General features: G+C 37.9%; 1 protein-coding gene across 1 annotated transcript; it reads right to left on the bottom strand.

The window, feature by feature from the left end:
- Positions 1-1,013: 1,013 nt before the first annotated feature.
- Asx (Additional sex combs) lies at positions 1,014-13,730 on the bottom strand. The gene is made up of 7 exons (XM_034969545.2): positions 11,397-13,730; positions 10,945-11,016; positions 10,445-10,518; positions 9,439-9,866; positions 9,083-9,299; positions 7,461-7,571; positions 1,014-6,997 (listed from the first exon to the last, which is right to left on the bottom strand). Exons 1-7 carry the CDS (start codon positions 13,432-13,434, stop codon positions 6,851-6,853), a joined length of 3,087 nt encoding a protein of 1,028 aa, XP_034825436.1. The 5' UTR covers positions 13,435-13,730; the 3' UTR covers positions 1,014-6,850.
- Between the last annotated feature and the right edge of the window lie 384 nt (positions 13,731-14,114).

The following is a 14,114-nucleotide window of genomic DNA, read 5'->3' as shown; positions in this document are numbered from 1 at the left end:
GACGCAGCTAACCTATTTTTTGTTCCTTATCGTGTGACTGGTTTTTTTCAAGAATACATGCAACTTCCATACAAGGCATGCAAATTTAGTTGCGAAACAAACTTTGAGAATTCGTGGCGTAATTGTATTTCTCATGAGTTATTTACTTGTTTTCACATAAAAATCGTTTAATCCAAATATTGTTGATCGGTTAATACAAATATTGACTACTAAACAATGGTAATAATTGTCGTGTTATTCATCGTTACGTCGTGCTATCGCTATCTCATACGCGGTTACACAGTACTTAAATCTACCTATTATTCTATCTACGGGCTGAACTTATTTTGACAGGACTTTCACAGACAAGTAGAGGATTAACCAAGGAGTCACAAAACCAAACCAAAAAGTAGCTTAACTTTTTTAACCGATTTTCAAAAAGGAGGAGTTGTGTTTTTTCTACCTATGTATACGGAAGTCTCCGAGATATTTTCTGAATCTGAACCGATTTGCGTAATTTAGGTATTTAATTGATAAAGAAACTTTGCGACGTTGTCCCATAAAAACCTTGGAGGCCAACTCCTCAATCCTGATGCTGCAGGGGACCTGACCACCAAAACTAATCGGAATTAGAAACTGTCAGCTATAAATTGATATTGGAGGATTGTGTAGTGGTACAAGAGATTCCTTTACCTACTTTGCATCCCGGGGACGGGCTAATACGGATAGATCCGCCAGTCAATCAATCGATTGATTGGCGGATAGGCCCATGGGATTATCCAACGTAAATCCACTAGAGCGAAGCTGCGGGCGTTATCTAGTCTCTATATATAAAAATGAATCGCTTAATGTGTTGCTGATCGCAAATCTCGAAAGCAGCTGAACCGATTTCGGTACCTAATGCTTTTTTTTATAATATTCCTTGAAGTACGGGGATGGTTCTTAATTTTTAAAAGTATTTAAAAAAATTAAAGAATCGACTGTTAGGCGGTACGAAGTTCGCCGGGTCAGCAGTTAAGAATAAAAATCACATATTTTGCGTAAGAACATAATTTTATTAGAGAAAAATGTTCACGTATGTACTTAAAATAACTAATTACCAATAAATAACAATAATGCGAATATTCAGCAAGTATTAAACACAAAAATACACACATTATAGCTTCAGTCATCAAACAAAGGCATAATGAGCAGTCTCAGTGTCCTTGATAAATAATAACTAACAGTTAAATAAACGATCTTTTGTGATTGTGTGGATTCTATGAGTTTGTATGAAAGTAATGTACATCGACCTTTAGCAGGAGATAGCAGATTTATAGAGCATTGTCTCTGTCGTTGAGACCGACAAAACGTCATATAGGTATGAGTGACAGAGACAACGCTCTACAAAGCCGAAATGTCATTCTAATGGCTGATGTGCATTATTTTCTGCCGCGTACTGTAATCGTATTTTCTTTCTTTCTTTCTTTCAAGTAGCAAACGTTCACACACAGGGCAAATGTTTAGTGGTCTTGACCAAAAGACCTTTAAAACACTCATGCGCTGACTGACCACAGACCAATCAAAAAAGACAGTGGCTCTGAGCTTACCCATTTATCAGATGTAACAGGTAACTCACAGATTAGAGAAAATCTTGTATGAAAGCTTCTATGTGCAAGTTGATTTATAGTGGATTTATCAATGAAACTTGACACAAAACTGAAAAGACAAAATTATATCAGGTATTCTTTAGTGGAAAAGTTGTTACAGCGACGAAATTGCTGCTATAGTTGAATATGAAACATTTTTTAAAATATTCAACAATATAACGTGTGTCAGCACGAAGCAGCGCTAATCATTTCGTCTCACTCATACACGAGACAAAGGTGTTATACACTATACATATATTATGTGTAACAGAGATCGAATAATTGACGCCGCTCTTTTCAAATTCGTTTCTTTGTTGGCAGACGTTATATACCGATAAATGTTATCCTAAAGAAATAAAATTCTTTCCGATAACTTTTTAACCAGTTTGCTGCCATGTAATTTGTAATATAAAAAATTTGCATTGTTTGCTAATAGGCTTTTATAAACTATCTACTTAAAATATTAGTTTTAACAGTCCTTATTAATGTGATCTATGTATACATATTATTACCTATAAATTACTTGTGATTGAGAGTGAGCAACATTTTGTAGACTTATGAATTATTACATACCTTTTAATAATTATTATGTATTAAGATTATATTATAAACATTATTCCTTTGTGATGATATAGTGTTTTATTGGCGAAAATAATTATTTGTTAAAGCAAATCGGGACATTGTTAATTAATACAGTAGTATGATGGGACATATTGGTATAAACTCAAAAGTTAATGGTTTCAAATGTCTATACTATACATATACAGGGTGTAACCAGAACGCTAGCAAAAACTTAGCATTATTGTTATACTACCTAAACACAATCCAATACCAATAACCATTTACCTCATTTTGGAGTTTTAGTGATTTAGTATTTTTAAACCCGCAATCGGGGTATAGCGTGCAAAATTTGGGTCAATGCCGTCAGTCAGTCAGTAATCAATACTATCACCTGTCTTCGTTTTTGCCAGCGTTCTGGTTACACCTGTATATGAAACACAAAAAAAGTGTCTACCTGTGTCTGTTACAGATTTTGAAACCATCCAACCGATGTATCCCAAATCAGTTTCATGAGAAATTCAGTAATGCGAAGATGGTTTAAGACCAATAAAAAAATGTATAAAGAATTTTTTAGCGTTACACACGCCTGATATCCGCTAGTAAATGATAACATTTAAGGAATTTATATTGAAATACGAGTATGACAAATGGCAATGTATCTAATGGTATTTCTTTTCATTCAATTAGTGGCATAGTTAATAAAAGTTAATAGACTAAGAGCCCAAGATATAAATCTTAACTTGTTTGGTAACGGTTAAAATAGTCGAATGTCCACTTTTGACTCTAAATTTTTTGTTTCGTTTTCAACTTTTATCAAATTCTTTCACGAATTCACCCTTGGACTCTTACACTATAAATTGTCAAAGAAGCTCTGTGGTTTAAAAAAGTTCCTTATAAAAATATTAAAGGTACATTATAAATATACTTACATTGCGTTACTTAGTACAGTATTAGTTTACACGCCATAAGAAAGAATTCAAAGTAACAAGTCATATTCTATACCTAGTAAAACATTACTAATATTATTTTTTATTAGGGAGATTTATATAGGCACCTTAGATTAAACGCCTACCTGTTATTTGGGATTTAACACTATAGACATAGTGTTAAGTACCACACAACATTAAAAAGAGAATGGTTCTAATTCGATTATACATTTTTACAGGTCTAAAAATAGTTTTGTCCTTTTACATGTTGGAAACAAAGGATAGCAATACTTTTAGACTTGACAATTTAGTGGACAACCGAACTAACACCAACGTCTTAACTCTACCTTTGAGGTCAATACACACAAGAGTTGGGTCAGAAGTACAACTAATTATTGATCTTCATAGTTCAACAGTTCATTTTCTAGATCAACCCTTGTCAAGGCTAGTTATAGTCCATTCCATCTAAAACTACATGAACATTTAAAAGGTTCGTTACAAAAATACATACCAATGAATTTAAAAAACCAGCCAAGTGCGAGTCAGACTCGCGCACCGAGAGTTCCGTACTACAGTCATTTTGCACGATAAATCAAAAACCATAATGCATAAAAATAAATAAAAATCTGTTTTAGAATGTAGAGACAAAGCCCTTTTATATGATACCCCACTTGCTATAGTTATCTTACTTTGAAAGTTGAAAATACTAATCATTTGTTCATGAACACATTTAATTTTTTTAAATGTAATCACAAATTCACGGTTTTCGGATTTTCCACCTTATGTGTGCTATAATACCTACAAATATTATTCTAGGTCAACGGGAAGTACCAGGTTTCTTGACAGACAGACAGACAACAAAGTGATCCTATAAGGGTTCCGTTTTTTTTTGAGGTACGGAACCCTAAAAAGTTAAGTCAATCAGGATGTTTCATTTTGAATACGCGCAAAGACACTTACAATACACTACAACAGTATAATATTATTTACCTAGCTGCCCCCTTCAGCTTCGCTTTGGTAGAATTTGTGAAAATCCTTTCTTAGAGTGGTTCACGTTATACAGATAACTATATTATGCTAAATCTCAAGATTTTTCTTTTATTTATATAGAATGGAGATGTCTGTATAATAATTTATTATAAATACATCTTTATTTGAATTTGTCTTCATATCTTCATCAACAACACTGTATGTATTGGCTCTTAAACTATCTGATGTTTGCCCCACCAGCCTTTCCAAGTCAATAAATATCTGTACATAACCTTAATTACAAAACTAGATAGACTGACAAACAAATGCCAAACTAATTCCTAACCCTATACAAGTACAAAAACCCCTAACTGAAAAAAGCGCTTATAAAAAAATAATGACTTACAAAGATCTAACAAAATATGATGGCATTATTATTTAAATAAATATGTAGTCTGGACTTCATTACATGTTCTAAGCTTGATTTAAACTGAGGCGAATTCCGCGCAGGTTGCGGGACGCGAATCATATGCAACTACCCGCGAGTAAACGTCCCACGTCTAGCAAGTCGATTCCGAAAGTTGCAATTATCACATTGCTAAAGTTTCAATTGTTGTGAGTGGTTGAATTAGCCAATCAGCGTTAATTACGATCGTCAGAAAGTAGCTATCAAACCACAGTAATCGACCTTTAGTGTGTATACGATCTAACGCACGGTCGACTAGTCGCCTGGCAACTCGACGGCGACCGTTAGAATCTGCAATTTATATGGAAGTCTCCTATTTGGTATACACATACACACGCCATCTTACATATTAACTACAGATTCTAACGGTCGCCGGCGACGAGTTGCCGGGCGACTAGTCCACCGTGTGTGATGGGTCTATATTCATACAAGTCCGTTGACGCAATCAGTGCGAGCAAATCGCTTACTATACCCTGCGCTAAATTCGCTTCAGTTGGATTTTAACTAAAATTTAGCAAATCACATTTAGGTGAAAATTAATTATTCATATTACTTAAATGATAAGACTTTTATAAAGAATAAACTTGTGCTCTTATTAACACATATATACTTTGAGTTTGATTACATCACGTCATTACAATTATTACTAACCTATATCATATAGATTGCAAGTTATATCATTTACTTGTATAGTATTGCTAGAGTGGAGGTACAAATAACTTTTAAATGTATAAATGTATCCTGTATAAATATATTTTCTATTGTTAGAACCTATTATTAATACTTTCAACCGTACAGAGCGTCAATCCCTATTTATATAAAGTAATTAATTATATGTACATCATTAGACATGGTTCGGTCTTATAGACACTTGATGGTTATGTTAATTCACAATGATACTATTATAAATAAAATTAAGCTTGGGTTTTTCTTCATTCTTTTTTAACATATAGCACCACCATTCCTACAACCACATTCCACTGTACACTGTCACATAATGTTCTGCTTATATTCACTTCACTAAGCCACTAAGTTATGACTCGAATCAATCCAGGCACATGTTTATATAGAAAATTAGCAAGAGTTGAGGCGATCATAGTACATTACACAATGCATTTTCCAGGATATAGATTGGTTTAAATTTAGTATGTAACAGTTTTATATTATGCCCACATAAGTCAATAGAGTGAAGAAATAATGCTCGGTATAGAGACATAACATACAAGAGATCAAGGTTGCTGAACTGATGTGATTTCATGACTGTAGTCTGTAGGAAGTAAGAAAACTCTTGCTGTTGTTAAGTATATTGAAAGAGGCAGACATCAGTACAGGAGAAATCCTAGTTAGTGTTTTATAGCGCATCCGTCGACAAAATATATGCGAGGGTGACGAACAACACCGATGAACAAGGTACGTATCACGTAGCAACTCGTGCGCTGTTAAAATTAAGCATACAGTACGATTCTTTATACCAAATATTCCAAAATCAATCAAAACGGGGAAAACGGTGATGGAGAGCGTTTTTGAGTTTGGCACGCATGTAATATGCTTGGGCATAGACAATTAAATATGTGTTTTTCATCTCTCGCTAATACATCCTTACAAGTTGTAAAAGGTATGGCAATTGGCAAAATATATGAGATGCAGAAAGTGTAGACGGCGCAGAAGGCACATGACGCAGAGTTCCACAATTTCAAAATTCAATACTTTATGTTCAGTATCATTGCAAATGACATTGACAACAGTTCATTTTAGCAATCCTGATACCTGGTTAGGATGGACGCAATACAGCGTGTATAATGCATTGCACATGCAAATCGTTAGTTTTTCAAATTCAACCAAAAACGGGAAGGAATGAGATGAGTTTTTTAGTTTGTTGTAGTAGTAGTGTAGTTTACAAGGACACATACACAATATGTGTTGCTCGGCTCGTCTTGCTAATTTATAGATGCAACTGGTAGGAGAGACGTTAGTATGGGATGCAGAGAGTGCAAATGGTGCAGGGGTTAGCGAATGAGCTGCGCGAAGCCAAAGCAGCCCTTTGTGTACAGTATCATCACTCATGACATCGACAACAGGTAAGTTTAGTAACCTTGAAATCTAGTAAGGATGCACAATTATAAACCATTAATTCTTCCAAATTCAAACAAAACGGAAAGGAACGAGATGGGGAGCATTTCAAAGTTTGTTGCGTGTGTAGTATTCAAGGGCACATACACAATACATGTTGTTCAACTAGTCTCGCTAATTTATCCATACAACGCGTAGGGGGTATGGCAAGACGTCGGTGCGGGGTGCAGAGGGCGCAGTCGGTGCAGGGGTCAGCGGATGAGGCACGTGAGGCAGAGCTCCGCGGAGCCGATGCAGTCATCATGGCAGAAGGCGCCGCATTTCTTGCACAGTATCATTGCGCGCAAATTACATACGCACGCGTCGTCTGCACCTACGCTTCTGCAGCGAGTTACATTCTGTAAAATGAACAAGTGATGATTAAAAAGTAAAAAAAACAACTGCCCTGCCCAAATACACAAACAGTAAAAAACAGTTTAAACAGTAAAAAACATTCGCATTTTAAAATGGCGCCATACAGCCCCGCCATACTGAACAATATAGATAACTAGTTGATGCCTGTGACTTCGTTGCCAAAAAGTAGCCTATGTCACTCTCCAAGTCTTTAACTATACCCATGCAAAAAACCAATTGCAAACCAACAAACAAACATACTTTCGCATTTATAATATGGATAGTGACAATAATTATTATCTTTAATGCTGAGGCAATTTGATTTAACGGACAAAGAAAAAATAACAAAAAGATCCAATAAAACAAGTGAACACAAAAAAAATAAGATTCAAAGTGATTGGCCAGTAAACATGATTGGCCTACAATTTTATGTAGTGAGAAATGGTTGATAAAAGGAATACTACTAACCACATTAGTGTTCTGATTGGATGGAGGGGCACTTGACGCTCTGGGAGCGACATTGGGCGTCCTCTGAACCAGGATATACTGGCCCATGTTGTTAGACCTGTTCTCGTTTATCTGGAATATGAAAACGATTTGTAAGCACATTATCTATACTAACATTATAAATGCGAAAGTGCGTTTGTTTGTCTGTCCTTCCTTCACGCCTCAACTAAGCAACCAATCGACTTGATTTTTAGTGTAGAGATAGATGAAAGGACGGAGAGTAACATAGGCTACTTTTTATCCCGGAAAATCAAAGAGTTCCCACGGGATTTTTGAAAACCTACATCCATTCGGACAAAATCACGGGCAACAGCTAGTCTAAATAATATTGTCAAACTAGCCGAGGTCCCGGGGGTCGTGCGGGGTGGGTGAGTAGCACGTCGCGGTTGAGGCTATTCTGTATGATGACGCCTGTAGGCTGTAGTATCATCATACGCTAGGGACAGTAACACTGACCTCAGCGTGTGGCATGACGGCGGTGGGTAGTTGCCTGATGAGCACGGGCGGCGGCGGTCGCGGGGGGCGCGCGGGGCGGGTGAGCAACAGTCGCAGTTGGGGCTATTCTGTATGACGACGCTTGTAGTATCATCATACGCTAGGGACAGTGACACTGACCTCAGCGTGTGGCATGACGGCGGTGGGTAGTTGCCTGATGAGCACGGGCGGCGGCGGTCGTGGGGGGCGCGCGGGGCGGGTGAGCAACAGTCGCAGTTGGGGCTATTCTGTATGACGACGCTTGTAGTATCATCATACGCTAGGGACAGTAACACTGACCTCAGCGTGTGGCATGACGGCGGTGGGTAGTTGCCTGATGAGCACGGGCGGCGGCGGTCGCGGGGGGCGCGCGGGGCGGGTGAGCAACAGTCGCAGTTGGGGCTATTCTGTATGATGACGCCTGTAGGCTGTAGTATCATCATACGCTAGGGACAGTGACACTGACCTCAGCGTGTGGCATGACGGCGGTGGGTAGTTGCCTGATGAGCACGGGCGGCGGCGGTCGCTGGGGGCGCGCGGGGCGGGTGAGCAACAGTCGCAGTTGGGGCTATTCTGTATGACGACGCTTGTAGTATCATCATACGCTAGGGACAGTAACACTGACCTCAGCGTGTGGCATGACGGCGGTGGGTAGTTGCCTGATGAGCACGGGCGGCGGCGGTCGCGGGGGGCGCGCGGGGCGGGTGAGCAACAGTCGCAGTTGGGGCTATTCTGTATGACGACGCTTGTAGTATCATCATACGCTAGGGACAGTAACACTGACCTCAGCGTGTGGCATGACGGCGGTGGGTAGTTGCCTGATGAGCACGGGCGGCGGCGGTCGCGGGGGGCGCGCGGGGCGGGTGAGCAACAGTCGCAGTTGAGGCTATTCTGTATGATGACGCCTGTAGGCTGTAGTATCATCATACGCTAGGGACAGTAACACTGACCTCAGCGTGTGGCATGACGGCGGTGGGTAGTTGCCTGATGAGCACGGGCGGCGGCGGTCGCGGGGGGCGCGCGGGGTGGGTGAGCAACAGTCGCAGTTGGGGCTATTCTGTATGACGACGCTTGTAGTATCATCATACGCTAGGGACAGTAACACTGACCTCAGCGTGTGGCATGACGGCGGTGGGTAGTTGCCTGATGAGCACGGGCGGCGGCGGTCGCGGGGGGCGCGCGGGGCGGGTGAGCAGCGCGGGCGGCGGGCGCAGCTGTCCGCGCAGCGCGTCCCGATTTGGGCTGTTCTGTATGACTGCTTGGCAGATTTGGTAGCTGCGCTCTAGGTTCACTGCACCAGGGGGAACCTTGTTGGAACTGCGGCTCCTATTAACAATGTTTTATAACGATTGCCACTTAGTTGTTAGATAGAATGTAACATTATAACAGTAGATTTACTTTTATCTAGTGTTGCTGTTTTGCAATCATACTTCACACTGATACAGTTAAGATTTGAAAACTCTACCTGTTTGACTCCTTCCCAGATTTCGATTTCTTTGGAGCAATTCTGACACTTTGTGTCATCGTCGTAGAATTAATCGGTGGGTTAGCTGCAGTCGTACTAGATACGAGACTTGTCGCCAGCTCGGATTCTTGTTTAACCAGCACATCTTTCATTGAATGACAGCTCTCCGATGAATTTGACGATTCCATAATAAAGTTAGTATCTCTATCTGTTTTGTACATACAGTTTTCTTCATTCATATTTACATCCTCCATGCTGGTTTTGGAATCTTCACTAGCATATTTTGCACTGTCAGTGTTCACATTGGAAAAATTTTGAATTGATATTACATTTTCGTTATGAGCCCAATCACTATCACTTTTCCATGATACTGCCGAGTTTTTGGGTTTAGCCGGATCTTGCAGGTGATCATCAGGGTAAGACACAACCTGCAAAAAATATGAAAAAATGTGTTTTCACATTTTCTGACCAGTTAATGAGATAGAACGTGATGATTTCCTCATTACTTACAGATTTTAAACAATTTTTGAGCAGTGGTATCAATGATCAGACTATTGGCCTCAATTTCTGGTTTAGTAAGGTTATTATTTTTATTTCAGCTCAGATTTGGTGGGCAATTTTATTGAATAAACGGTTGCACAAGTTACAAATCTATATCAATTTTATTAATGCAAAAGTGTGTTTATTAGTCTTTTTACGGCCCATCCATTTAACTAATTTTGACGAAACAGAGATAGCAAGCTATCTCTGTGTATTATTTTAAATTTTTTCAAAGAATTCCAAAAGGACTTTTACAAAACCTAAATTCGCGCAGGCAGTCGCAATTATCTAGTTTGACTTTACATCATGGACTTTATTGCAACTGCAAAGGGGCTGGTGAATTTCAATGCAGCCGGCTGTAGTATGAAACTTATGATGCTGCTCTAAACTTAAGTTTACTATGAAAAAACAGTGTAATTTTAACTTTACAAGAACTCTAAGTAGCCACAAGGAAGTTCATACTCACTGAGGTATTAGTGACTTCCATCATCGGAATAGATGTGTTTGGTGATAATGGCATTGTAACAACAGCAGTCACATCTGCAATTGTTAATTACACTTACATTAGTCACATGAACTTAACAATAAGTAAGAAATCGAAAGATTCATTTTACACAAACAATAAATTCATTTTGTGATTTACGACAAATTTTAACCTAATGAAAATGTAAAATTCTTAAAGTAACTTATGATATGATTTTTCATTCTATCCTACCTTAATATGCCTAATACTTTAAAAGTCGAAACATTTATTTGTTTTGAAAGGAAACCGAAAGTTAGAAAAAAGACTTCATAATTTTTTTTTTAATTCTACCCTCCATAATCACTGATATTTTTCTCAATCAATAAAATATTAAGTACATGTCAAATTAAACAAAAAATATGAGCCAGGCATACAAGTAGCGGTACATTAGTGTACTAAAACAAAATCTACCAAACAAGAATAAATTAATAACATTCACTTACTTGCTTCACTCATATAAGAAGTAAGCTCCATTAGATTTGTTTGAGGTGTGTATTTTTCTTCTTCTTCATTTTCTATAATAGAGAAATATAAAGTTAAATAAAAGAAATGAAGTACTTATTGTATAATTTTATTATGAATTACAACATTATGTGCTTCTTAAGGCTGTGTCCCTAGATTTGTTTAATTTTGGTGTATCTATCATTGTTATGAAGGCCTGTGTACCGTAACACAAATAATAAATAGTTAGCCCTTTAGCTATCATATAGAGATAAAATATACAAAAACTATACACATGTGGACCCAGCATTAAATGAAGTTCCTATAGAATGTGATTAAAAAAAACCAATTTACCTGTAGTTACAGGTTTTACAGATAAATTGGTGATGGTTCAATAATTCAAGTACAATTTATTGCATGCTGTAAATTACTCCCATTACAAAGTCAAACTTACGAGTTGTCATTATTGGGAGACCACTAGTTTCTAATATAAACGACTCTGCATCTTTAAAATGTTCATCGTAATAACTAGGAACAATGTCTTCAGTCTCCTTTAATTTTGGATCACTTTTCTCAGGTATTTGTGTATCAGGTTTTATATCTTCTTTTAAAGGCTGCTTTACAGAATAGTCTAGTTCCTTAATAATTTCCATTTTTTCATATTGTATATCTTTTGCAGTGAGTGGTGACTTATTACCTTCTACAGAGTCAACACTAGCAGTATATATCTCTGCTACATGAGCTTGTGAACTAGTATATTCATCTTGCCTGTCTTGTAAAGGAGAGACTGAATCTTTACAATCATCATCCTTTCCTACTGTTATAATTTGATCTACTTGTTCCACCTCAGTATTTTCATATCCAGTTACATTATCAGATGATTCTGTGACAAGGGAGACATTATTTAAATGGCTTTCAATTTTTAAACTTGACATGGAAGAGATGCTTTGCTCATCATATTCATAGACAGACGTTGTTGCTTTACTGTCTTCACTATTAGTGTCTCCCTGGTCTTGTACTGTATACATGTTAAGTTCTTCATTGTGACCGAGTTGCTCAGTGTTGTAATTTGCTTCACTGTCAGAATTATTGACGCTTTCACTTCCAACATTATTCTGAGCCAAAAAATTTGTATTATTTTCTTCAAATTCTTCTTCATATTTAATTCTTTTCGAGAATCTATATTCATTAATGTCATTACTTAATCTCTTGGTTGTTTCTGCAATATTGCTCTCTGAATCTGTTATTTTATCTTCATCACAATCCTTTGATGTACTCGATTCTTCAATTTTTACTACAGTCATATCTAAGTCCTGCTTAATTTCATTTCCTGATTCACTGTCAGGTAGTAAGAGAGGATCAACTGGGGTAGAGGATACAGATTCCTCCACTCTTGTTGCAGAAGAGGAGTCAGAAAAGTTAAAATCTATCTGGCATTCAACATAGCCTTGACTCTTGACATGTTTGAGTGGCAGTAGGCCAGGCACTGGAGCACTTGACTTGTTGCCCACAACAGCAGATTCATCCTCAGCTTCTTCAGCCTCTTTTGCCGAGGACCTTGTTACAGCTCCAACAGAACGCAGCCTTTTACTAGAACTAGATGATTTGCTTTTTTTGATTTTCGGAACAGTGCTGCTACTTGTTATTGAAGCTGTGGGCCTTAATTTAATAGTAGTTTTTAGTGATGGACGCTCTGAGTTTAAATTCATTGATGCCTTTTCCCTCTGCTGCTTTTCACCCCAGAAAGGTTCAAAGTGTTTTAATTTCCATGGATCAATTTTACTCTTTTCTTTTTCAGCTTCAGTCTTCATTTTCTGTTGATTTTCTGGTGTAAACTCACCTCCTGACAGAGACTCTTGCCATTCCAAACATGCTCGGGCAAAAAATTCATTATTAAGACTAGATGAACTTAGCCTGCCAGAAGTACTAGGTCTATCCACATTGGGGAGCAACTGTCCAAGCTTATACTGATACAAAGGAGGGAGTAGAGAAAACGTATGCTTATTGAGAAGAGCCCTAATATTTGTGTTAACTAATATGGAATCTGGAGTTTCTAAATCTATGCAGCCTTCTCTAGTTTGCTGTAGCTGAGCTGCAGTTGATAGCTTTTTACCACTCCGCTTTCTAGGTTTCATACAAAATCCTGGTATACTAGCTAATACCTCTCGCATAGTGGAAGGCCTACTGCTAGCAGAGGAGCTCGTATCTGAGCATGAAGTGGCCGCCGTCCATTCCCGATTCTCTGGTGGAGGAGGTGGAGGGAGAGGCTTAACGATTATTCGTGGCAGAGGCCTAGAATGATTGGAACTCTTTTTTCTTCGCTTTGACTGTTTCCTAGACGAGTGTTTGTTAGGCTTTTCACCATCTTGAGGTATGCGAATAACTGTGTACTGGTCGTTATTATTGCATGACATGTATTTGCTTTCGGATGAATTGTTGGAGTATTCCATATCGTTATTAATCGAATCCATCGGCGACACGTCCAACTCCATTGTTCTATACAACGTGCTTAGATCTTATTACTTAAAGTAATGTGATAAACCGAAGAATTATAATGCCGCAGCCAATCACTACTTCAACCCATTATGTATTACTTCACGTAAGTTAGACATGTGTTATATTTTTTGGAGCATAAGAAAAACGTGTGCAATTCAATCATCACTTATTCCAAGTACTTAATTCAAGGTTAAATAACACAGTTTCATTTCTTTTCACAACAGAAGAGCGAAAATCAAAATGTCACAACAACGTAGAAAATGGATTCCGCCACAGACTACATTATATTCTCTTTGCAGACTACATTCTAATTTGGATTTCTATTTCCTAAAGTTACGTTCCGTTACAGGCAGAGTGCAACTTACTCAGATTAAGAATCAAGGTAGATTTGGCATTAAAATAATAATAGCTTGTTAGAGCAAGCTAGGTATATAGAAAAGCTCTGAAGAGTGATAGAGATATAAACACAGGTTTTTTGTCTTTGTCAAAGTTTAGTTTTTTTTTGTTGGGCAAGTCTTAGTTTGTCCCCAACAAACCTCTGTGATAGTAATTGATTGCGAATATTACGAGATTTTATTTAGTTTTCTGTTTAAAATTTAGAATTGAAGGTGTGTAGAAGCCATTTATGGTGCATTGCTGTGTAAAGGTTGTAGCGAACGCAAATTATAAAACATAA

The sequence above is a fragment of the Maniola hyperantus genome, chromosome 1 (assembly GCF_902806685.2).
Source record: "Maniola hyperantus chromosome 1, iAphHyp1.2, whole genome shotgun sequence".
In the NCBI taxonomy this organism is placed as follows: Eukaryota; Metazoa; Arthropoda; class Insecta; order Lepidoptera; family Nymphalidae; genus Maniola; species Maniola hyperantus.
Note: the sequence above shows the minus strand (reverse complement) of the source record. Positions and strands in the feature narration are given on the sequence as shown.